The 27,665-nt window shown below is 31.7% G+C and overlaps 1 protein-coding gene across 7 annotated transcripts in view; it reads right to left on the reverse strand.

The window, feature by feature from the left end:
* Positions 1 to 287: 287 nt before the first annotated feature.
* LOC106077958 (glucose-6-phosphate exchanger SLC37A2-like) overlaps positions 288 to 27,665 on the reverse strand; it is a 39,079-nt gene continuing 11,701 nt past the window's right edge. For 2 of the 7 annotated variants that reach the window (XM_056010288.1, XM_056010287.1), the window contains 17 exons: positions 24,135 to 24,216; positions 21,874 to 21,964; positions 21,107 to 21,185; positions 19,950 to 20,085; positions 19,041 to 19,117; positions 18,293 to 18,459; positions 18,063 to 18,106; positions 17,797 to 17,877; positions 16,535 to 16,597; positions 16,263 to 16,353; positions 15,467 to 15,529; positions 14,671 to 14,756; positions 13,278 to 13,329; positions 11,558 to 11,710; positions 10,314 to 10,411; positions 9,383 to 9,464; positions 288 to 8,404 (listed from right to left, as the gene is read on the reverse strand). In XM_056010288.1, the coding sequence (XP_055866263.1) occupies positions 8,328 to 8,404; positions 9,383 to 9,464; positions 10,314 to 10,411; positions 11,558 to 11,710; positions 13,278 to 13,329; positions 14,671 to 14,756; positions 15,467 to 15,529; positions 16,263 to 16,353; positions 16,535 to 16,597; positions 17,797 to 17,877; positions 18,063 to 18,106; positions 18,293 to 18,459; positions 19,041 to 19,117; positions 19,950 to 20,085; positions 21,107 to 21,185; positions 21,874 to 21,964; positions 24,135 to 24,216 (1,522 nt within the window). In that variant the 3' untranslated portion in view covers positions 288 to 8,327. Of the gene's footprint in view, positions 8,405 to 9,259; positions 9,465 to 10,313; positions 10,412 to 11,557; positions 11,711 to 13,277; positions 13,330 to 14,670; positions 14,757 to 15,466; positions 15,530 to 16,262; positions 16,354 to 16,534; positions 16,598 to 17,796; positions 17,878 to 18,062; positions 18,107 to 18,292; positions 18,460 to 19,040; positions 19,118 to 19,949; positions 20,086 to 21,106; positions 21,186 to 21,873; positions 21,965 to 24,134; positions 24,217 to 27,665 lie in introns of those variants that run through there. The other 5 variants (XR_008774719.1, XR_008774717.1, XR_008774718.1 and 2 more) reach the window with 5 other exon arrangements.

A 27,665-nucleotide genomic window follows, 5' to 3' on the forward strand; every position in this document is an offset into this window, starting at 1 on the left:
TTATAACGGTCAAATGAGAGTTTACACGGGGTGGCCAGATTTACCTAAAAAGTCACATTTCTAAGAAATCGTTAGAGCCAATTTCAAAATGTCAAAGTGTCCAGGTTCCACCCAGTGTTTAACTTTCTAAAGAATTTGCAAGCTAATAGGAGGAATAATAATAATTTAAGTTAACAAACCAAATATAGGCTCCAGGCGCTGTGATAACATAAGAAACATAAACGCAATAATTAAAATGACAAACGAACCTAAAAAATCATCATGATAAAACAAGATAAAACCATGAGTTGTATAAAATATATTTATTAATATAGTGGTTTTTTAGTTTGCAATGGTAAAACTTGTAATTTCCATATAAATATTTCCCAACTTCAAACAGCTATATACACACACAGCAGAGAATGGTACAGATTTCTAGGAGAAAACTTTGGAACACACTCTGACACTTGACATCAAAAACACACGAAACATTAAGAATACTTATGCTAGTTCCGCCAAGGCCTAAACAGTTCCATTGTGTCATGAACCATAAACATTCGCTATTTGACACAACATTGTGTTTAATTTAAATGACTTATAATACCATATAAACTAAGGTAACAATAACCATTATAAAAAAGCATACATCATTTTACACATTAAATACAATTCTAACAAAGGATAAGGATGATAATAATTGAATTACAAATATGATGTAAGTTACTGAATACAGTTTTAATGCATACAAAATAATGTATTGCTTTCTAATCAATGAATCCAATTACTCCCGAACCAATGAATTAAATAAGTCTTCCTTATTACAGAACTTTGTCAAAGTTTGAAATAATGATAGCTGCCTTTTCTAAATGTGTTTAAAAAAAAATCCTCACTGGAAATTTAAGAAATTCAAGAGAATCAAAATCAAAGTTTACATTTAGCTCAATTTATTCAAGAAGTCCTAAACCTAATTAAAAAACAAAGATGTACTTCATAAAAAACAACAACATGATAAAGTAATAGGACATTCGGCACATAAAATCTTAAGGTAGGACCTAGCATTCAACATCAAAATGAAAGACTTATCAAATGTAATTAGTAAATATACCCATTGCTTATACACTAATTGAAGCATAAATCCGAATTAAAACACATATACACTTGACCATTTAAATACCCAGCATGAATAAGATCTTAAGGACACATCCTAACAACACACAAATTGTATAATTAAACACATGAACTACGCCCTGTACCATGCTGTCCTAAAACATTTCTAAAGTCACATAATTGATGAGTCGAAATTGAAGACAACAATAAGAAACATTTGTTTTCTCTTGCTTTAATGTCTTTATTTATTTTTTTTTTATAGATATGAGAAATAATAAATACAATGGCTTTTTTTTTATTTACCAATGTAGGATAAATATATATATATATGTCAGTAATTGTTTGATTCTTAAAAGTATTATCAATTATTTTGATGCATATATTTGTACTGTTCTGTTTCTTTAAAGGTAAATATTGTGTACATTTGTTGAATTAATTTCTTTCTGAATAATAAAAAAACTCAGTATTATTATCAGAATTCCCTCCAATACACATTCATTGTACATTAAATAAAGGAAACAACAAAATGAATATTTCTTTTTAAAATCCTAAATAATTAAGTGGTTCTGGTTTATGTGTTGTATTTAGTCTTTGAAAGGCCCGAAGCTATTTCAGATATGCTGCCTTTTTAAGTCCAGATATTATATGTTGGTGCTAAATATTTTTTGGGGCCCTAAGCTAAAGCTTGCGCTGCTTATAGGTAAGTAAGGCTTTATTGAAAGCTAATCATGTTACTTTAAACTGGAACAACTTTTTTAATAACAATAGTTATTCTTTACTAATTCAGATTTTGGAGAACTGACCTATGAATATTTTTTGAAGAGTGCAAAACTATTGTAAACTCACATTATCATTACGTTTAGTTTATCAGAGTGTTTAGATTGTAGGAACTGAAGTTTTACAAACAATTTAAATATATTTACATACAATACAAATATTCTTCCATTCATAAATAAATAAATACTCTAAATTTGACATTTAAAATATTCCTATAGTAAAACACAATTGAGTAAATGAGAGCATTTTTAAAAATCCAATTAATTAGTCAAATTCTTGTAGGATATTTTTTTTTGTAATAGATTTTCAAAGTATCAGAGATAAAAAAATCTAATTTAACTATCAAAGTGTAAGACTTGTGACAAAAGACTTGTTTAAACAATTGTTCCTGATCAAGTCAAATAGAACTAGAAATCCAATGCTAAAAAATAGTTACATTTTTAATGAATGGTAATTAAAACTGTCTGATTTAGAGGTTAAACTAAAAACTAAGATCAGACACATACACACAATGAACAAAACAAAAGATTGTCAGTATTCAAAAAGTGTAAAAAAAAAAAAAGGTTATTAAAGGCACAGAGTGATTTCAACAGAGGACCTTGTAACATAAGAGTGTAAAACTAATGATTTCAGCAGAGGACCTTGTAACATAAGAATGTAAGGAAAACAGACCAATGATTTCAGCAGAGGACCTTGTAACATAAGAATGTAATGAAAACAGACTAATGGTTTCAGCAGAGAACCTTGTAACATAAGAGTGTAAAACTAATGATTTCAGCAGAGACCTTGTAACATAAGAATGTAAGGAAAACAGACTAATGGTTTCAGCAGAGAACCTTGTAACATAAGAGTGTAAAACTAATGATTTCAGCAGAGGACCTTGTAACATAAGAATGTAAGGAAAACAGACTAATGGTTTCAGCAGAGAACCTTGTAACATAAGAGTGTAAAACTAATGATTTCAGCAGAGGACCTTGTAACATAAGAATGTAAGGAAAACAGACTAATGGTTTCAGCAGAGGACCTTGTAACATAAGAAAAACAACTAATGGCACTTAGAAGAATCAGTGAAAAAAACAACAACTGTCCTTGTCATAAAGCCCAGTCTACACAGAGAATTTACTATACTATACAAAGACAGTAAAATGACTAAACAATGGCAATTTTTAAAAGATCTATGAATAGAACTTGAATGTTACAAAAATATCAATAGAACCAAATCTCTGACATTTCCTCTCAAAGAACATTTAACTCTCAGTCCCAAACTTCTACAGCAATAACTAAAAGACAATGTTGAGAACAAAATAATGTATAAATACACACATAGGGAGTTTAGAGAAAACTAACTAACAGTAAACAAACACACTTTTTTTTTATAACTGAAATTTTTGTGGTTTTAATGAAAAAACTGTGTTTATGTCAATTTAAATGTCATATACATTATAGTACCGGTACTCCTTCAACAACAGACAAAAAAAAAAGACTTTGGAGAGAAATATTCACATTTATATTTCTAGTTTTGAATTGAGATTTGCAGTGCCGATGTTAGAACACAAATTCTATCAAAATGTACTAATACAACCTACAAGACACACTAAGAAGTAGGATCAGAAAGTTGTCTTAAAGGGTTGTTAAAATTTAGTCAAAATAAGTATCTCTTTCTAAATAAAAAATTGTTCAAATATTTTGTTCATTAACAGAAAATGTTAATAAAGAAATATTTAAATATATACTGCTATTTAGTAAATTACAAGACCTGATGACAGAAATAAAAAAAAAAAAAAATAACAAAAAATGAAATTAAAATATATTTCCTAATAAAAAAGATGAGAACAGACTGTAGACACAGCAATGCTATCAAGGCAGTTAGTTATAGTCTCCTACATCATACAAAAAAATGAAGAGAGAATCAAAGAGTCTAAGCATTTAAACATTGACTCAGACAATCAGACCAATTTTCAATAATTTATTTCAATACAGTTGGATACATAACATCTATGTAAACATCTATAAACCTGCAACAAAAACAATAGGCCTTAAAATGTTTATTTTTTAAATCCCAGGACAGTGCCAAACACATAGACTATAGAGAATTCTATATTGGCAAGTCAATTATATGAGCAAGTCTTATTATGCATTTGATGGTAGCAGCCAGTAGCACAGGATGAAATTATTAGCAGTCGCTTCATCAACAATAACAAGCTAAGTTACTTAGAGGGTTGAAGAGAAGTTGTTAAGTTGCTTTTTTTGATGTGATAACATTTTCTAGAGACTTTCTCTCATGTTTCAATGAGCCCTAGTATTATGCCTAACATTATTATATTCAAGTAAATTGAAAGACATTCTATCCAAAGACTCACATCTCTTATCTTGAGCAAACAGTATGAACATAGAAAATAAAACAACATTGGGTATTTATTTATACAACAAACATTTTAAACATGGATGCTTTATCATGTAATTAACATTTAATATATTATGTATATTACGATCATTAAGAGCCATGCATCAAAAACTTGACATAAACTAGATTTAACTAAGTTAAACAAAAGAAAAGCAGCTTTATTTAATCTGTAGCCCTTTCATATTTTTCTCAAATAGCAAAAACCTAGACAGTGATGAAACCCACAAGACATTGAAATGAAAACAAAACCTCAAAAAAACAAAGATAGGGAGCAAAAAAACCCACAAACAACCCCCAAGGAGAAAGACAAATGTCACTTACTACACCAGCATGTTGTTAAGAAGAGCTTTGATTTAAAATCCATTTTTATTGTTTAAGTTTTCAAATGGATGTAATAAAATATACTACTAGTTTGTGTAACTTCTGAGCAATATGCAGTCCTAGAAATAGCAGGTGTAACGAGTGAAATCATTCACCAGTCTCAGTGTTTAAGAGAAAAAAAAAAAAAGAAAAAAAAAAAGGTAATTTGATTTAAATCATTTAACCTTATAGTAAGTATTAAACTTAGGCTTTCAATCAGTTGTCCTATAGGGTACAGAACAAAAGCATGTATATGCACATATTAAATTAAATTTATTGTTAATATTAGGCTCTCAATTAATTGTCCTATGGAATATAGAACAAAAACAATCAAATGTGTACATCGTAAATTCAGATATATTCAGTCTTTCAATCAATAGGTTATTGCACTCTTGTTTGGATAAACTATCAACCTTAGTGTAATCTCTCACATTTAAAACAAGTGGAACAACATGCCAGCAATGAAGGAAAACCTTCACTACAGCTGATTTAGATTAATACAGAAATATGCCAATGGCAAAGTGACTAAGGGTCATCTGATAGAAACAAAATGAAAGCGTGGGCTATGATTGAAACAATGCTGTTAGAAATATTCACTTCCTTTCAAAAGACGTAGCTTTTAAGAGTTCATACATTTAGGGCATTTAGATCATAATATTCAGCTTTCTCTCTCAGCCACACAATCAACCAGAATGCTACCTGCTACTCACTCTAAATATGACCAAGAAACAATAATGGAATATAATAATAGTAATCATAAATGGGTAATACTGTCAATAAAATAAAAACAAAAAAACTTGCCAGGTGGGACAAGAGAGTCAAAGAAAATATTAATAAAGTAAATGTGCTTTTTGTTTCATTCAATTTTGGTGTAAGATGTTAAGAAACCAATGCTGTACATCTACAGAGTGCAGATGGTACAACAGAGACAAAGTGAAAACCATTTTTAAAAGCTAAATTATTTTTGTAATTAAATGACATATAAGCTTAAAAGTAAAATGGCTGTAGGACTGTAATGTGAAGGATTTTAAATTACTTTAAATAGTTCAAGATTAAATGTATTTTTTATACATGTAGATGTTATAATTTGTTTTCTAGTTATAATTTTATTATTTTAAAATCATTAAAAATAATCAAGAGAAGATTTCAAACCAATTGTTTAAAATCTAAAAACATTTCATATAAATTAAGATAAATAATTAGCAAACAAATATGTATCACACAATAAAAGATGGAACTATATACAGATATAGCAGTTATATATAAATAATATCACTGAATTTTGTTAATTTTATTGAATACAAGGAATGTGAAAACTCTTTCAGTAAAAGACTATAAGACACTGATTAATTTAACAATGAAGCAGTTTATTCCCATCTACAATCACCAATTATCACTTAATCACTTTTTTGTATAACAAAGGTGTTATAGTTATATTAAAACACAAACCAAAAACCATGTTTGTCTCATATTTTTTTTATTAATTTAGTAATCTGTCCCCTAAACCTATTTATTCCTTATGATGATCAGAAAATGGCAAAGTAGGTAAATGCTCTTCAACCTGTTTAGGGAGATGCACCTAACTTTTTAAAACAAATCCTATTCGCACAAAATATTTATAAATCTATATTTGAATTCATAATTCAATATAATACTAAGAGGTTATTAAATACTAACTGATAATGAGATCATATGGCAATCATTTCAAACCGCAATAGCTACAAAATTATGCATGTATGATGAAGCAGAAATAATGTGGATGAAAATTAAATACATGTTAAGCCTCGAGAGAATGTAAGTTTAATGTATATGTTACATATATGTACAAAAACAAACCAACAAGTTTAAAGACCCTCAAGCAGAATAAATGAAAATGAAGCAGATAAAGAAATAATAATTAGGTGATACAACCTTGTTCAATCAAGTCAGAAAAGAGAAAGGAGGTGTCTAGTGTAAAAAAAAACCTCTGGAATGTAAAGAACCCTGGAAGCATCATCATTTCTTTTAGCTTAGTCTGAGTATATATATATATATATATATATATATATATATATATATATATATATATCTTCTGATAAATAGTGTTAATACTTTGCCACCCAGAGGTCATGTGGTGACACCCAAACCCTTGCTACATTCTACATACAAGTTTGTCATCACATTATTGACACAGAGACTTAGTACGGTACTTAGAATTCACATGTGTATTTAGCTTCATCCAGCAACATCATAAGTTCAGCATTAATAAGATTGTACATTGTATCCTACTAGACCACCTCTCTTAGACCTCCTACCACTCAATGCACAAGGATGTGTCACCAAGATGACGCTATAAAAAATTCACAATGGTAGGACCAAATTCTAGCACACAGATTTAATAAAATATGTTTACAAACTGTAAATGATGATACAATTCAACCTCAACTGGATCTTAAGTTTTCTAAAATTAAATCTGAGCTCAATAGCATTGTAAATCTAATTCTGACATTCGATGGTGTTCGATTTTTAAAAATAAAATATAGCATGTGTAAAGTCAGTAGTGGCTTAAGGACAAAATACTTAATGATTAGGAAGCGCGGTGGCTGAGTGGTAAAGTACTTGGCCTCTGAACTGGGGGTCCCAGGTTTGAATCCTGGTGAAGACTGGGATTTTTAATTTCGGGATCATTGGATGCTTCGGAGTCCACCCATATATTAGTTGGGGAAAAGTAAAGGCGGTTGGTTGTTGTGCTGGCCACATGACACCCTTGTTAACCGTAGGCCACAGAAACAGATGACCTTTACATCATCTGCCCAATAGACCACAAGGTCTGAAAGGAAACTTTACTTTACTTTACATGATGATTAGAGAAAAACTTGGGACATTTATGATTAATTGTGATAACAGCCCAAGGAAATCTAAAGTAATATTGCTTTTCCTGAAGTCATTTAAGTTGTCTTGGTGAGAATTTTTTAAATAGAGTACGAAGGTAAAAGCTATGAAACTAATAGCTATGGTCTTAGACGTTTCTAAGAGCACTAGGGACAAAGATTCCTTAAATTTATGCAAAAAAAACTCTATTTAAAATATTTCTACTTAAAATTACATTTTGAAATGGGGTAAGTTATTCTGCATTACAATTCAACAGAAGCATTAAGTGACTAAATTTTTACATCATTTGATTCATACCAGTGCACTAGCTTTATTTATTTTTTATTGATATGTGGGGCATCAAGAATTATGCAAAAGTAAGAAGCATAAGCATATCCATATACCTCCCCTATAATATAAACTGCCATTGTCTATTGTTAGTAAGTGCTCAGATCTAGAGTAGGAAGCAAAACTACAAAGCTTATAAGAGGACATGTTTCACATTGAGGACATGTTTCACATTGAGGACATTTCACATCAAGGTTTATGTACATATAAAATATAAAAATTCTATATCAAAGAAAATAGCAGTAATGTCTGAAACAACACCAAATGATAGTTAACTCTTTAGCAACTATAAGCAAGATGTGTGAAGTCTTCATGTAAACAGTATTTGAAACGGTGAGGCAGTTTGAGAGTTAATGAAAGCATGGTCAGAATATGAGAACAATCACAAGTAATAAGAATAGTTGCTATGTCTGATATTTAACATACTTAGTAATGAACAGAAAACAAATGAAATAAATAAATTACATGAACGCTAAACAAAAATTGATATAAACACCAGCAGCTATACATTTCCTCGTAATAAAAAACCAAGACAAAATATACAAAGTAAACCCAGACTTACAAGCCTACACCTTGTCACTAGAGAGAGAAGAAGAAACAGAAGAAAAAAAAACAATCAAGGTTTAAATGTGCATTTAATTAAGCATTGCTAAAAAAAAATATATATATATACAAATGTTTTCATCTGAGTACATAGCATTAAGCAATACAAACCTAGTTTTCTTGAAGTCCAAAGGTTTATAATGATAATTTAAGAATAAGAAAAGGATTGAGTTTTTTGTTTCATAAAACTTTTATTAAAAAGGAAAGTTGCTGAAAGAAATGATCATTAATTTGGGAAAGAAAATGGGCAGATAAGAACAAGAATATAGTGATGTGCTCAAAACACACTAACTTTACTCTGAAGATTTGATAATTGTTAAAAATAAGCTTTACATTCTTTAATCTAATTTTTTAAATTCTGAACTTTTTTTAAAAACTATTGCCAATGTTAGGAAGACTTAAAATTATTCAGATAAAAAAAAGTAAATTATAAGAATGAAAAACTGATTTAAAATATTTTGCATTCAGAAATATTTGTATAGATAAAGGATTCTAAAACCATGACTGTGTGAATTTAATATTAAAATACTGAGAATGCCATTTAGTAATGGGATGACTTTGAAAGACAAGGTACACAGATTTAATTTATACAAAATAAATATTTGAATGAAACAACTGGAATCTAAATGTTTTATTATTATTAGGAAATTTAAAAACTGAACAGAATTACAGAAACCGAATCTGCTTTAGTTTTTGGAAACTTAAAAATTATGGATTAAAATAGGAATCTTTTATTAATGTAAAATAAAAAAATTGACTAGAAATATTAAAACTGTATTAACTTTAAAAAAAAAAGAATAATCTGGAAATATAAAAGAAATGTACTTTGAATCAAGATGCAGTAACTTTTATTGTTCACCCAAACTAAAATATTAGAGGTAATGAATTTACTTAATCTATCTTTCAACATGAACTGAAACTAAAATATATCAACATGGCCATTATCTACATTACTTTTTGGTAAAACTATCACCACAGTGTCCATCTCTCCTCGTAACCGATGGCGTATTTCTTTGATGACCACACGAATCAAAACCTGGAGAGAAAGTGGCACACAGTTAGAAGAAAGTGGCACACAGAAGAAAGTGTCTTTAGCTTTTACAAACAAATTTACACTCATTTAAAAGTTGGATATCAAGCCATATGTGAATGTGTAGCTGAACCATTTGGAGATTCTTTTGAAACATTTTTCTAAGAAGGCAGTTGGCCCATTTATGACTTTTTTTTTTATGGGCCCAAACTGTCAACAGGTAAAATCATTGTTTGGTTTTATTTCTAACAGCTACTGACAAATTCTGAGAAAGGTCAAACACATAGAGTTTTGTTTATTCTACATGTAAAGAAATATAAAAATCTCAAAAGAAACAAAACAAACAGCAGATTTATTGTATTTCTTTTATGTTTAGATTTATGCTACATAAAAATAAACTAAGATTTTACCTACACATTGTACCCAGTATTTTAATCACATTTATCACTTTATCTTGAATTGCCAAGACATTTTAATTCCAGTGATAATGACTCATGATGTGTTCTCTCATGTTATATCAGTGGCATTTTTTAAAAATCTGTATAAGCTTAAAGCTCAAGTCTTACTGCCCATAAATCGCGGTGAAAGTAACATTTTGGACAGCTTTGTAAATGCCATTAAGCTGTACTATTCATCACAGTACATTAATAAGCAAAAAAAACCAACAGTTTAAGAAAAACAAAAAAAAACAACAACTAAATGATTTTTTTAAAATATACACTTTGTTGTGTAATTCCTACAACTTTTATGTTTAACTCTTTCACTGCGACATATTTCTCAGAGTGTAACTTGGTGTAAGGTGTTTATAAAGTTACTATAAAATCTACTAAGCTTATAAGCAAACAAAGTACTTACAAATGCTGCTATAAAATCTGCTGCTATTAGCATATAAAAGACATTGTCCCACCCAGTGGCTGAGACAACTCCAGTCAACATTGGACCAATAGCAGCACCTATAGAACAAGAGTGAGAATCATTTAATTATTGAAGGAAAAAAAAACTGGTAAACATTCAATGGGAATATGCAAATTAAAATGAATGCAATTTACAAATACGCAAATAAAAATAAATAAATAAAAAAGCACACAGTTTGTAGGTTATGTTTAAAAATACTTCAGCAGAATAAAAGAGGGAAAAAGAAAATATCTGCATGGTTGACTAATACTCTATACTATTAAAATTTTTTTTTGTAGATTCTTTTCTTTCCCAAATTAACTCCCTTTTGAAGTTATTTCTTTCATTGGTTCAACCCGAAAGCTTTCTTGTGCATTAGTTTAGTGTGTTTCAATAATTATTAAGAAAAAAATAGATTGGGCACAGTGCATCAATAAATGTATATTACATTCACTATACAAAAAAAGTGTTGTCCTCACTTCATTAAGAGTGAGATAGTTAATGTGGTTAGAACCAGCTGGAAACACTGGAAGATTATTAAAAACATGGCTACAAAATCCTCTCAAGAGATACACAAAATTGATAACCTAAGACAAACTCTAATAGTTTTACCATAACAAACCAGCATCTATACAACATTAATGACAAAACATTTGCTTAGTCTGGTAAAGACTTTTTTCCCTGCATTTCACCGCTTCCAGTCACTTTCAGATAACAAAATAGTTGTCTCACAACCTTGTAAAATAAATTATGGCTTTTATATAGCACTACTTTCATGCTTATAGCATGCTCAAAGCGCTTTGGTCCAATCTCAGTTGTGGACCAGTGGGGGGGAGGGGAGTATCTAGGAGGTTTTTCCGTGCTGCCTTTAGGCGATCAGTAAACACAACTCGAACCTCGATTCCCCTTCATAGGTAGCCAAGCCAAGTTCAAGCATACTTAGCCTCTCGACCACGCTTCCCACATTTTATTTTTTTTTTTATTTGTAATAAAGGTATGGTCTTTAAATTTAAGAATCGACAACACTCAAAGTAAAAGGTTTGATAAACTGTTGGTTAAATTGCTTTTCTTTCCTGTTTCAAAGATCCTTTGTTGAAACTTTGGTCCAGTGGGTATTTTTATTGATAAAGTTTTCTTTTGGCAAAGTTTTAGATGAGAATCCATTTCATTAAAGAATCACTAGAAGCTGAGCAGCTGCACTTTACCTATACTTCCAGTGCCATCAATAATGGCGGTGACCATTCCTAGAGCTTTAGAATTCTCCCTGATGGACTTGTGCGTCCCCAGATCAGCACTGACTGCCGTAGTAATGAGAGCGTAGGGACCGTTCACACCAAGCCCACAAAGAGCCAGCATCACTGAAATAACAAGCACATAGTTCACAGACATAACTATTTGCTATTGTGAATTTAAGAGATTTTAACTCTTTGACTCCGGAAGGACACTCCCATCGTTGATTTTTTACAGCTATTAAGATGTATCAACACTGGCAACGTCAAGGTTTTGATTTTTTTTTTTTGCATGTTTTTAATTGCTTAAAATATCTTGAATAGTTTCCCTTGCTAAACATCCAGAATTTCCTTCTTTCAGTGTGTTTTTACAGTGAAAGATTTTTTGAAAGAGTGGGGTCTTAAAAAGGCTCTATTTTCTTTAGGTTTATGTTCTGGATCATGGTGATGATGGTAATAGGTGATAATGAGCTCAGAACATTCATTTTATGTATTTTTAAATGGTTTTAATATAAAGTTATGTGAAAATATGAATAAATATCATAAATAATAATTTTTTTATACTTTGGATCTTAATATATTTTCTATATCTAGTATAGATCCAGAGCTGTTGACTCGTCCAAGGGGGGTCAGTTTTCATTTTTCCAATAGTAGTAACATGAATAATTGGCTCAAAATTTCCATTTTTATCTGTTTTAGCTGTGTTTTCTATAGAAAGTTTTGTGACAATATGGAGAAATATGTTACAAAAAATTGTTTTTTTCAATATGGACCATACATTTTTTCTAAGATCAGGTCTAGATCTAGATCCTGGAGGCTTTTTTGCAGTCTGTAAGTTTTTATTTTTAATTTTGAAACATTAATATAAAAATAATTTTTTATTTTATAATAATTGCTTTGTGCTATATCAAAAGGGCATGCAATTTCTTTTAATTCTATACTAAATATATCATTTTCTAATACAAAACAAAAAAGTTATAAAAGTTTAATTGAAGAATTCTTTTCACTCCGAATGTCCAAAAAAGTTAATTCTGTCCAAACGTGAAAAATATTTCCGGAGTCAAAGAGTTAAAGCATGATGATGTTATTTACAATTGAACTGCAAAATTTATGTATCATAAGGTTAAAAAAAAATGTGTCATAATGAGTCCTTTATAATTTTAATACCAAAATTTTTTTTATATAGACAAGCAATTTTCATGCTAATTAATTGAGAAAAAAAAAAAAATTAAGGTTTCCCACTCAGACCTTGTGATCTATTGCTTGTGAGACAGTATATACATAATATAAAGACTGCATTGGACCATAGTTGAACTGTTATGCAATATAATCTATTTAAATGGGATGGGGGGGGGGAGAGAACTGTGAAAATTTAAAAACAAATTTATTTTTTAAGAGTCATAAATCATTAGAAAAAACAAACCAAAGTAATAATTATAAGAAAACAAAGAAAAAATTATTTATTAAAGTCAGAAACCTAAATTTAAAAGACACTACAAAGAGTAGATGTTTACTGTTGATGGTGACAATTGTTTTTTTTTTTGCTTTTTTTTTTTTTTAACAAACAAACAAATTATAATAATAATAATCTAAAAGACATTGTATAATGGTAACATGCTAAAAGTTACTTTAATAGATTTAAAAAATAAAATAAAAACAATATCAAAGCTATTAAATATTATATTCAACAACTTACAGCAATTAGCATAAAATGGGACAGTGTGGCCATACTGGTCATATATAAATAACTGAGGATAAAGAGGCAAAGACTTTGATAATATCAAGAAAAATAAAACATAAGAATAATAGATATTTATATTTCTTAACATCTCTTTTTGTCTCTTTTTTTTATTTAATAAATTTTTTAGTATAGCCTCTGTAGATATTCTTTGCATAATAATCTTCACTAGGAGAATGACACTTTGCTGTAACTCAGTATTTTTTTAAGCATGGACTACAACATCTTGTAAGATAAAATGATATTAGAGATTAAAAGCCTAGCATGAATTTGAAGGTGGTAGGGCAGGCCTGGGTTTTTTGTTTTTCAAAGTAGAAATGTTAGTCAATTTTTATTTCATTTTATTAACAAGTTTTTAAATTTAGCAATAACATGGCCTGAAAGGTATGACTATCCCAAAAACTATAGGCTATATAAAATACACCCTATGCATTTTACGTGTCAATCTAGTCATGCATGTTTATCAATGACTTAAACTCTGCTAAGTCGTTGGTTTTCCCTGGCTGATTCAGGCAACCCATTGCATACTCTAATGGCACTAGGGAAGAAGTAGCATTTGTACAAATTTGTTATAGCGTTTGGAATAAGAAATGTGCCTCTATCTTTGTGCCTTTCTAAGTTTTGTTTTTCTATTTGTAAATTATGGCTCAATGTTTTATGTATTATAGCTACTTTACTTTTTATTCTTCTGTCCTGAAGTATCTCTAAGTTAAGTGATTTTACTAATGGTGTTACTCTAATCAAATTGGAATATTCGTTTGTTTTAAATCTCACTACTCTATTTTGTGTCTGTTCCAGTTTCTTAATGTTTTCTTGAGTTGAGGGGTCCCAAACAGATGTTTGGGCTAACTAAAGTTAAATAGCATTTTAGTTTTATGTTCTTGTTTGATTTGTAAAAATTTCTTTTAATATACACACTAATGTTTTTCTTGATTTCATCTATATGGGGATTCTATGATAACTTTTCATTTATTATTACACCTAGATATTTTGAGTTTTTAGTCTATGTGATTATTTTACCATAAATAAAATAAGTAGTTTTTATTTGTTTTAGTTTTTTTTGCTACTCTTAATAACTGGCATTTTATGGGTGGAGAGACATGCTCCAACTTGATTCTCATTGCAAAAAATAAAAATGTGAATACAATTAAACTTTAGTTAATAGGCATATGTCCTAGAATCCATTGTAATATTAACTTGTTACCATTATTTATACTACACTTTATATAGACAAGTAATTTTCAAGCAAACTACTCAAGTAAACTACTTGAGGAGATACAGTATATAATTGATATAGACTGAATAGGACCATAGTAGAACTAAGAACTGTTACACAAACAAATACTCTTACCATTGGTGCGACTATGATTAAAAAAATAAAACATGTTAGCCCTCTCATCTTGTATCTGTCAGACAAGTAGCCAGCCAATATCCCACCTGGAATACAGTACAGGAATAAGACAAAGGAAAATATTTTATTTTTATGTTCTTTAAAAAAAAAAAATAATCACACTAATCACACAAAATCTTCTTAAATATATACAGGGGGGGGGGGGGGGAGTGGTGGTAAAAGTAGGTATACAGTGATAAAAAAAAAAGATAAAAAACATGTTTATATTTACTGCATTTATTATACTTAAAGAACAAAAAGAAAGGATTTGAAGTTTCTACTTGTTCAAACATAAATAATGCTTTAATTGAAAGGGAATATTTATGTGATACTTGTTTGTATAATAAATGCAGTAAATAATGTAAATATAACATGTTTTTTGTTTTTTTATCTTTCTATACCTACTTTTGCACCCCCCCCACCCCCCACCCCCGGTATATACACAAAAACACAACTTTAACAAAAGATCATTTGTAAAGAGAAAATAATCAAAATACAAGTAGTAGACTAATATTTTATGTGTGAAATACATTAGTACTTAATAGTACCATTTTGAATACTCCTTTTTTTTAAGCAACTACAAAACTTTAGGTTCATTTTTTAAAATCAATGTTCATTTAGTGAATATATTATCTCACAATAGTTGCATTTAATTTTCTGCTAATTAATATAAATGTTACATTTTTTAGTTTTTGAAGTTCTATATGATAGGGGAAAATAAAACTATAGGTTTAGACTGTATGATTGATTCAATTACCTAAAATGCCACCAGCATCGAAAATGGTTGAAGTGTAGGCAGCATCTGAGGCTGAGACAGTGGCTAAGTGTGAAAACAAATATAGAGAATAACTGGAAATTTTATGGAAATTTTAAAAATAAAGTATTACTTTAAGATGTAAAGTCAAGCTTCATGAAAACAAAATTATGCATAAAAATATGATCATATGCAAATCAACAAAGCCATTTGCAATGTCCATTCATGTTCACAACATACATCTACAGTCTACATTTCATTAAAACTTTGCAGTATATAAAAGATTCCTCACTGCAATATTGGAAATGCATTCTAAAAACTTACAACCTCTTAATACAATATTTTGTTTCATTTTATTTCTAGTCATCTGAAATTTCATGACATGACAGTTTATTCTAATAGCTTTTAAGAATTTGATCTAAATAATCCAACTGAATCCAATACAACCTTCTATCATTACCCAAAAACTCAAGAAAAAATAACTTAAAATGACCAGAGCATCACAATATCGTACTGAATAAGACAATGCTTTACAGCATTTGTAAAGAGCTTAATATTTTCTTATATGTTGAGCAATATCAAGATGTCTTTGGTTTCATCAGATATGATTAGACTTTCTTTTTTATATAGGAAAAAAAGTTAAACAAATCATGTAAGCACCCTTTTATTTTAGAATTTGAAATTATTAATGCAAAATAAATGATTTTACCACAACTCTTGTCTAAACAAGCACAAAACTCTTACTTTGAACCTATTTCATATAAGATCATGTGACTTACTATAAGATCATGTGACTTACTTTTCTCTGCTATGTAATTTGGCAACCAGTAGAGAAATGTGTAAGAGTTGAGTTTGGCAAAAAACAAACACATGGAGAACTCTATAACACCCTGTAGCAAAAACAAACAAACAAACATTAAAATTAAAGCTACTTAAAAATCAAACATTCATGCTATCATTTAGACTTTAGTGTCTGTTTTAATTCACTAAATTAAAAAAAAAAAAATTAAAAAATTAAACTAATTCAAAGTCTAAGAAAGCTATGAAATATAAACTAGGTCACCCACTTACTGGAATGGTCAAAGCCTTTAATATTGTGATTGGCTTCTCTTGGTTGCTTGAGGGAACAAGCGCCTGTTACAAAAAAAAACAACACAAATGACATGAAAGTGATAATGTTGACAAGTGTAGTCACTAACTGTGGGCATCATTAAGTCTCGAAAGAAGAGTGCAAAACAAGCTTAATGCTTTGTCTCCAGAATTATTTGGAAGGAGACAAAGAGTTAATTTTATTCCATGACTAATGGGTTTGGGTTTTGAGTTTTTGGCACATCAGCACAATTTAGGCCATGTTGTGCCCAGGACTATTGTGATTAGGTGAGAAATTGACCCTAATCAGAAAGTTGTGGGATTCAAGTTATTCCTTATGAAACTCCTCACTTTACAACTATTGGTGTAGTTTTAAATTTATTGACAATTACAGTTTGCACTAAATATTTGCACTTTGTCTCATGAATGATGCCCCCATGGTTGATTTGAACCGGCTCTAGTTAGGGGATCAACGCTCCATTGTATGTGCTTTAAAACTTTTTTTCCCCTTTCTGTTTATGTTTTTAATTACTTACAACCTTTATCTTGAATAGTTTCCCAATACTAAACATTCAGAGTTTCTTTCTTACAATGGTGTCAACAGTGAAGTATGTTTTTTAAAGCCAGGTACTTAAATTTTCTCTATTTATTTTATATTGATGGAAGTGATATGGAATAATGAGCTCTAGACAATCATTTTCTATTTCAAAATATATTTTATATTAAGATTGGTAACATAAATAAATATCATACAAAATTATATTTATTAATTTGGATCATAATATATTTCTTAGATTTAGCCAAAAACTAGAGCTAAATGAATTGTTAAAACTACAAAGGGATGAATTGATTAATTCTGTCAAAATATGGAAAATAATTCCAGAGAGAAAGAGCTATGATTTCCTGTATTCATAATTGCTAATCTTATCTTATAATATTGTAGACATTCCCTAAAAAAAATGATAACTACATCAACTACATATCCACGTGTCGAGACCAAAGTATTACAATTTAGTAGTTGTTTGAGGTAAATCTTCTTTAGAAAAGTATTGAACTTCAGTGTCTCCATAGCTTACATTCTTTAAACTTTTTTAAACATCATCTAATAACCCAATAAATTGAGTCACATAAGGGGTGAATTTCTTAATGAATAAAACAGAAAATAAATAATTAAAAAAGATATTAATGACTCATTAATGCAGTAAAAAAAAAAAAGAAAAGAAAAAAGAAAAGTGTAAACTGACTGTTGTCTCGCTGTCATTGCCTATCTTCTGCTCTCCATTAGCTAAGGACTCTGTGCTTCTGCTGACATACTTTACTCTGGCCTGAAATATTTACAAAACTATAGCCATAATCATGTTACCATATTTAAAACAAAGATAAGTGAATGAAATTGCAGAAAGCTGTCAATACACTTGTAAGGCTGAAAAAGTATACTATTGTTTGTGGGGAAAAAAAAAAAGAGATATCCTGTAAGTTAAAAAATTACTTTCATTAACACCTAACTTACATGATCCGAATGATCTGGCAATTCACAGTTAACATCTTTAGGATCTTAAATAAAAATGACAAAAATTGTTTTTAAAATATGAGAAAACTTACAATTTGAGTAATGCAAAGAAAAACAAAAAGAAAGTAAATAAGGATTATGAAAAAAAACAACTTCTCCAGTGCAGAATTTAGAATTTCCTACCGACTCTCACAATAAATAAAGAGTACTAAACTCTATTTTCAACTTACGAGGCACAAGGAGTAGGAAGACTAGGATGCCAACAACACAGATGATCACACCCGGTACAACAAACGATAGTCCCCAGTTGCTCTCCACATAGATTCCAGCAATGACAGAGCCAAGAATATTGCCAACGCTGGTGTGAGCATTCCAGATTCCCATGATGAGCCCACGTCTGCAAGAACATCATAAAACAATCTGATATTAGTAAAGGCATTTAAACAAGCAATATTAGATATATTCATTTTGCTAGGACTTTTTGTTAAGAAGGGCTCAATATAAATTTGGAATGGACAAAATAGATTGATAGATAAAATCTCTAAAAAGCAAGCTTATGTAGAAACTATGATCATTTTGAAAGAAGTTAGTTATCAGACCAATTGTTCTAACCCGTAAATCAAGTTTGGTGACAGGTGTAATGTTCCATGTCAGAAATGATTATGTGAAGATAACTTTTGTACAACTAACAAGTATGGTTTCAAAGCATTCATCTCCAGTTCAAATCAGATTCTAAATACATTATTTTATAGCAGAAACTATAAAGCAAAAATGTCGTTCAACAGCTTTACAAATATAAGATTGCTGAGACTCTGATATGATACATTACTATTCTACTATGTTTCACATTTGAATCTCATGATCTCCTTAATGTCTATTCACTAACCAATATCTAGACTGATTGTCTTTCACTGAGTTAGAGAACAAGAAATAAGAATATTAAATACACAATTGAGTTGCCTCCCTTAGACTACTTACTTTCCTTTGCCAAACCAATTTCCTACACATGCAACAACACCAGGCCAACCTGTCGCTTGACATACACCACCTAAAATCTAACCAAAAAAAAAAAAAAAACTGTATTGCATCATTCTCACAAACAGAATTTAAGAATTGATGTTGAAGTTGATATGCTACATTTTTTTGCTTTTAAAGTAAAAGGACTTTATAACAAATATGCCAAAATTGAAAAAATAATCTAATAAATAAAAGCTCTTTAATTCTATTTGACAATATCATAGCAAGGTGAAGCTGCTATAAAAAAAAGTTACCTGACAAAATAATGCTGACAAACAAAGCACTGACAGTATAGTTCAAGACAAAATAGCACAAACTTACTAATATTTAATAAGTAGCAAATTTTAGTAAGTGAAGTCCCTGGGTAGGACTTTTTTTTATGGAGGCCCCTACCCTCTTCAAGCTGAATATTAATAGATCTAAAAGTCATATTTGTGAGGTAAGAAATTGAGTAATTATTTTATTATGTTTAATATGCTTATTTTGTTAAAAATTGATTATTTTTAAGATGTCAGGACCCAGTTTAAGGGTGAGGCAGAGTCTAGCACTGTCCTAAATCTGGTCATGCATATAATAATATGTATGTTACACAAATCTGTTATAATACAATAAGAAATCTATATTTAATGAGGGCATTTTGTGGCCAGCAAAACGACTAATCACCTCTACTTTACCCCAACTAATATTAGGTAGCAAGTAGAGTTGGGTGGACTCTAATTCAAAATCCAAATATCCACTCTTTCAGTGTTAAACAGATGCAAAGCCCAATAGCACTCAGCCATGCTCCCATATAAGATTGAGTAAACACAAAATAGTAAATATGTTAAACCAAAGTAAAAGATTAGAAACACTACTACAGCAGATTCTCACCTGCATGATGATGTAGAAGGCATAGCTGTGAATGTTGTAAAAATACCCAAGACCGAACCCTATTGTGAAGACACCACTCATAATCATCCCACCTGACAAGTACAACCTCAGGTCTGTACGGTCTGCTATATGGCCACTGGTAAATAAAAATTTTTTTTACATGAACATAAATATCAATCTCAATACTGATCATTGTTAACCTGCTTTTGAAATTAACTAGGTTATATCATTGAGCAGAATGCTAATTTTAATAATACAAATGATCTCAAGTTTGTTATAATACAATGTAGCCACTTTTTACATTGGTTATCATGTAAAAATATTATTACTTTTTTTTTTAACACAAACAATGTCTATGAATCATCAAATCCTTGCATATGAAAAAAAGATTTTAATTTTTGTTTTGGTTTAAGTAAGCAATTTCTAAAGATTTCTGCAAGGGAAGTAATTGAGGTTTGTTTTACATGTTTTGTGTCTTCCTTCAGATTTGAAGATATTGCATCCTAGCCCATACCACTAGAAAGACATATGGGATGGCAAACTCAAGACCATTGACATGACAGTCCCAAGAGTATACCACACAACCAGTCTTTTTGTAAAGTACTTTACGTATTGAAGGAAAGTTTATGACAAACTATTCTTTGTCCATTAGATGTATATATTTTATTTGAAAGAAAAAAAAATGATAACTAAGAATGTAAGAGGGTTGTGTAACACTTTTAAATTTACATTTTTTCTTTACGATGTCTCCAGAGAAGGATGTGATATGTACTTTCAGAAGCATAATATTTTTTTATCAGTCAAAGACAATCTAAATGCTTGATATGTCTGTGTGTGCCTAAAACATTTACTTGGTTATAACTTTAATTTTCTTTTTAGACCCATGACACTGAATTTATTGCAAATAAAGAGATATTTACATTTTTTTTTAATTTTCATTTAAAGAATATTTATTTTTTGCTGTTGTGTCAATAACACATTGCTCAACTGACTTATTCAAAGATTTCTTAGATCATGAATATAAAATGTTATCTGAAAAAAAAAAAAGTCAAACCAATGAAAAAAATAGGGAACATATTAAATCAATAACACTTGGGAGAGATACCAAAAATTATCAGAATAATGGAGTGAAGCTTTTTTTCTTTCTTGCTCCTTACCTGATAAACATGGCCACCGCATAGGCTATGAGATAGCTGAGGTCCAAGGTACCCAGCAAATCCTTGTAGCTGGAGGTGTCTGTGGATATAGAAGTGCACAATGTATTTAAATAGGTTTGAACACTATGGTGGAGTACATTAACTCCCTTTACCTTTCTGATTCAATTGTCACACATTTAGACCAAGACAAGATTATGACTCTGTACATATAGACCTAAAGAAGAGGTCCAAAGTAACTAATAACTCTAGATCCTTATGAGTGAAGATGTCTATGGAAAAAGAAGTCTAATAGTTGCATTCTATCAGGATTAAAGAATAGAAATTGTAATTAAAACAGTAGTTAGATAAGGGCTTAAAGCAAAAATGAACTTAGTCTTCTGTATAAGTTAGTCTAAACTTATGGGTTATATATATAAATATAAATAAATATAGGTATAACTGGTGGTGATGGGGGTAGGAGTATCTGTGCATCTAATCAGGTACTCAAGATCAATAGTCATAGTAGGCCTGAAAACTGACTTGTAAACTGGCAACCTGTGGTCAGTGGAAACAAATAGCCGTCATATCTGTGACATAGCAATGAGCTATAAGTCACCACTGAGACCAATATATAAATAAATATATCAATATAAAACAATACTGTTGTACTTTTGAATTCAGAATTATGGATGTTATTTTGCAATAGAACTATGAAAGACATTTTGCACTGCAATGGGGGACATCTTGCATGGTACTATCATTTAAGCTTTAATTTGTACTGCAATTACCAAAGGGTGCCCAGTCACACCAGTAAGGATTGGTGACATTGACTGTCTTGTCATGAGGAACTGTGCTGCAGTTCTTGTGATGGAGAACACTCTGAAATAGATATAAATATAAATAACAAATGAGGACAAACTGATTTGATGGTAGAGTCCCTGATTTATGATAGGAAACTTTCAAGACTGGATTCTAGCTGAAATTTCCCTTTTAGCACTAAAGGTTATTCATTGACCATCTGTTGGTGAAAGTCATTATAGCATGTCTGAATGCTAATGAAGCAAAAACTGCCTAGCATTACAAACTAACTGTGTCATATCTTGAAAGAGAGTCTTAGTTATGCATTGCTTTGATTCTTTTCCAATAAAGTAAGAAAATCTCAAGCTGAAGAATGGGAATGGGTTAAACTTCACAGCTGAAAATCAAGAGGAAGATCATTGAAGCTTCTGATGAATTGAAACTTCTTGTCTGAAGGACTTAACATAAATTAAGTAAAATATAATATTCAAATTGAGCTAACCATATAAAATCCAAATGCAACTATGATTTGTATATGAAAATAATTATGTAAAGTACTGGCCGTTCACATAGTGTCCCACTACCTATGATGGCTACTTGTGTAAAGAAAGAAAAACAACATTCAGCCTTAGATCTAGCCTTTTTGTTATCAGGTTTACTATGCTTTTTGACATTCCTCAGTTGTGAAGACAATATATGTTAAAATAATGAATAAGTTTTATTTATAAAATGCCCTTATTGGGTCAAAGAAACTACTTCAGTGCAACACACACTTTCACCTTCACCTATCCCTTAGTCTGTTGAACCCTTGGGGCACCACACAAGATTTGTCCACCATCTGCAGCAATTGTACTAGGGAAAAAAACAACCCACTAAGCCATATTATCAATGCTGCAACAGATGTTACTTGGTTAAGTCTGTTACTGTTTCAAAAACAGTATAAAAAGTTTGTTTCTAAACATATGGAACAAAGTTTGCTAACAACATGCATTAAGGATTTATTGTTAAAATACATAGTGCTTAATATATAAAAGTAAACCAGTGTAGTGCTTAATATTTAAAAGTAAACCAATGTGTGAAAGTTTTTCCTGATTTTTCAATTTAAAAAAATGTTTCTTATATTCTTTGCAGCCTATAATCTTAGATTTCAACTTTATATTAAAGCTTAAAACTGTGATACTGTTAGCAGACTTGAAAGGGATACAAAAAGTATTGAAAAGCAAATATATAGTCGCAAATATTCATAAATAAACTAAATGTATCTACATACTTTGATTTGGCACCAAATATTTAGAGTATTTTACAATCAAAGAAAACTTGACTTAACCTGACATATATAAACAACATATTGGATTTGGTTTCGGTACTAAACATTATTTATTGTAAATGACTAAATGACTCAGTATGTTAAATCAAAATTGAATGTTCAAGCCGAGTGCTAAAAGGTAATGGATAATAACTCGCTTTAAAAAAAAAGATACGAAATGGGGAGTAGGCTTTTACGGATGGCTGCCTGGTCGTGCGGTTTGCACGCTGGACTGTCATTCAGATTTATCTATGGTCCAGGGTTCAAACCCTGCCTGAGCCCATCCCCCGTTTATATATACAGTTATCTACAGGAGTAATGGTAGAAAACTAGGATTTTTTTAGGGCACGAGTCCACCTAGCTCTAAATGGTACCTGACATTAGTTGAAGAAAAGGAAAGGCAGTTGGTTATTGACTACGGACCACAGAAATAGATGACCTTTACACCCTCTGCCATATAGTGCAAAGTTTGCAAAGGGGAACTTGACTTTCACTTTACAGGAGTCATGGTGGCTGAGTGGCAAAGTGATTGGCTTTTGAACTGAGAAATCTTGAGTTGAGGCACTGGAGAAAAATGGGATTTTAAACTTCAGGATTCTTAGAATGTACATAAGTTGACCCAACTCTAATGTGTATCAGACATTAGTAAGGGAAATTAAATATAGTTAGTCATTTTTATGGCCACAAGACTTCCTCGCTTGACCTTAGAAACTTGACCTTCATATCATCTGCACCATGAACCAGAAGATCAGAAAGAGGATTGTTTGTTCTCAAGTGACAGTTACTAGACAGAGATACTTTTCAAGGAAGTTTAGTCAAGTAAGATAACACTTCGAATGATATGGCTGTCTGTACCAGGACAACATCTGAGTGATAAATCAAAACTCCTGGAAAAGTAAACACAGAAACAACAAAGACTTTTTAAAAAAGTTTTGGGTCACTCACCTTGACCACACTGATAGGCTTGCGAGACAAATGGTAGGCCACATAACAGACAAAGGTAAAGAACAGGATACACCACCTGTATCTGTGGACAGATTACAAACAATGTCAACACTTTGGTCAACAGAAATAAACAATTAAATAGACTAGGTTAAAAAAAAATTCATTGCTTTTCTAAATGGGCATCTTTTATGCTATGATATGCTCAGTGCATAATGGTCCAATCTCTTGTGTGTGGTCCAATCTCTTGTTTGTGGTCCAATCACTTGTGTGTGGTCCAATCTCTTGTTTGTGGTCCAATCTCTTGTTTGTGGTCTGATCACTTGTGTGTGGTCCGATCTCTTGTTTGTGGCCCAATCTCTTGTTTGTGGTCCAATCTCTTGTTTTTGTGTGACAGAGTATGTTTTCAACACATAGAGTTATGTGACAGAGTATGTTTTCGAATTAAGTCTCTGTCCCAACTCCCCCCCCCTCCCCATCTGCTCCTATCTTAAATGTCAACTTCAGTCGATCAATCAAGTGCTTAAGTGTTAGTGCTCATTCCATTAACCTAGTTCAATTCCGAGAGTGCAACAGTTTTGGAAAGAGAGACCTCTATAGATGAGCATATAAGTTTAGGAGACGCGACTTGTATCGAGACCAAACGTTATATTAGGCCTGCACACTGACATCACAACCTGTGGGCAGTTTAGACGTATAGGCCTGTGACGTGGCAACGAGCCATGGTCTAAACTGCCCACAGGTTGTGACGTTGCAGTTCAGTGTTGAGGCCTACTATAAAGAATAGTCTCGCTTGTATTCACTGACAAGGGAATTATAGGAAAATTATCAAAAGAAGAGCCAGAGAGAAAGATAGGCAAAGAGAGAAAGAGAGAGAAGGAGGGGAAGAGAGATACAAAGGGAGGAAGGGAAAGGAATGGAGAGGGAGAGGTATGGTGAGAGAGATAGTGAGAAAGAAGGGGAGCTAAAAAGATATTTACACATTTATTTAAAAAATGATTAGAATCAATGTTAAAACAAAAGACAGCGCTCTCTTGGCATAGCTTTTCAAGTTTCAGATACGCCAGCATTTTTTCATTAGACGTAAACTTTTTTGTTTCAAAATGTGAATAGGGGCCTGTTATAAACGTAGAGTATAGCAACTGAAACTTTACCATTAAAAGTATTTCTGCCAGGACTTGTCTTATTATTGTCTATAGTTAAACACACACCACCATTCACACAATGCCCTACTACAGTCAGACACAACACACACGGAAATGTTTTGTCTCCAATTGAGGTTCTGTCACACGTGGCTAACATACACACACACACATAGTATATATATATAATATATATATATAGCCCTTCCCCGACATCCATTCTATAAGACAAAGGCTTGTTGTTAGCACAATAACAAAGCAGCTCGGGTCTTATAAAAGGTGTTTGAAGCTTTATGCTCATGGCCTCGTCGAGCTTCTCTAGGTTTCACCAACCTTCTTTCAATAACTATTGTACACCAGTGCCGCTATTACATGTCACGTGTCATGTTTTTTATGTGCCCTAAGGTCACTGTCCTACATGTTCTTTAGTCCTATCTGGGAAGAGAGGACAGGACCAGAGGGGAACTATGGGGAGGGAGACTTGCACTGTTGGTGACCCAAGGCTTCGAGTTCATGTGAATTGTGGATCTAGAATAAAGACTCTGCTCCGTCAGTCTTTTGAATTACGGATACTTAGGGAATGTGTAGTACTGTATGTAGTTAGATCAGAGATGGGCAAACTACGGCCAGAGGGCCAAGCCCGGCCCGTGGAGAAGTTTCATCCGGCACGCAACATGCTTTGTGATAGCCTCATAATTAAAAAAAATAATAATGTAATTCACAAAGAAAAAAATACACATTCTTAATACGAGTTGAAACACTGAAGTAATATTGCGACAAACATGTGTGTCATTGGCTATGAATCCAAGTCTTTCATTAGGACTATAGTAAATCCCGATGCTTAACTCTTAACTAAACGTCACAATCCAGGCGCTGTTCCTCAAGGGGCCGTTACATAAATGGCGTGTCCCGCACGGTTAGCCTGGTATAGAAAAGGAAAATGGCGGGGGTCTTAGTGTACGCGGTCTCTTGCCGCGAGTCTGACTCACCCGTCAGACAGAACAGTGTACACTGTGCTCATTCAGGCTGGTGAGAGAGGGAGCTCTTGTTCACTTTTGCTGGCCTAGAGTTCTAAGAGCCGAAGGCTCAACTCTACCTGACAGTTTAAGAAGAAGAAGAACTAAACGAAATAACATTCCTTATGTTATGGAAAAGTGGTTTGAGTGCTGGGACAAGTCCCAAAAAGCCCTTGGAGTCTAGGAGCGCATGAGGCGCCCTGACAGCACTTCCCCGTGGTGGGATGCTGCCCAGGCCTGAGCAAGCTGTTAAAGCAGAGTGCAGCACAGGCCACTATCTCGTTGGCTCATATTTCTCACGGCTATGGCCAAACTTTATCTCACGGGAAAAAGAGGAAACCGTGTCTCATATTCTTTTCTGACTGACCCAGACTTGCTGATCTCCGTCTCGACAGGTCTGGGAAACCAAAAATTCTCGACCTGTATGGCGACATGTATGCACTACGTAAGACAGCAGGGTTTCTGTCCAGTGCTTTTGCAAGAGAGGATTTGAGCCACTCAAGCCCTCACTCAAATGGAGTTTGATGATGATGATGTCGTTCGTAAGGACTAGAATATATTCAGCTACTTCACTTCTAACCAAACAAACATTCATTATGTATCCATGACCAATGACGAAAGGAAACAAAAATTCTGAATAAATCGGTTAGAAAAATTTAGTCCAAAAGTTTATAGTGCCCATATAAGCCGCTACATATGCAAGTTATACTGTGTATTTTTTAAAGTAATATAAACACTTTCTAATAGCCATTTTGTTCATCAATATCTCATTCTATGTTTCAAGTGTGTCAAGTTTTAATTTTGAAGCAAAGTTCATCTCGAAAAACGATACCATCTAGAGACGAATGAATACATACAAATTGTCCATCAGTTCACCTCGAGGTTCTGCAGCACTTATAAGGACAAGATAACCGATGTGAAGGATACTGCGCTATAGCCCAGATTTAGTTTTAAACAATTCTGTATTATCATTTGTTTTTAATTTTTTGTTTTTTTACATTATGGCTCGAAAAAAATGGTGTCCTTGAGTTTTTTTGGCTCGCTCCTAAAAAAGTTTGCCCATCACTGAGTTAGACTGTTTAAAAATGAAGCGCGAACTCACAAAGTCTTTAACAAACTAGATAGTAAAAAAACAACAACAACGAGTCATTACAAATGTTCACGTTGGTCAGTCTCTATATATATTTCAATGCCTATTGTCTAGACATTCTTGTCGACGTGTCCACATTCACATGCCGATAACTGAAACACACGTGGGACACGTCTGGTGAGTGTAACAACTGTCAATTATAGCTGGCAAAGAGAAATGCCATACAATAAGCACGACAAACTTTTGAAACTTGAAAGCCGTCGACAGGTAAATACCAACATGGCCC

This window comes from Biomphalaria glabrata, chromosome 14, assembly GCF_947242115.1.
Source record: "Biomphalaria glabrata chromosome 14, xgBioGlab47.1, whole genome shotgun sequence".
Taxonomy (NCBI): Eukaryota; Metazoa; Mollusca; class Gastropoda; family Planorbidae; genus Biomphalaria; species Biomphalaria glabrata.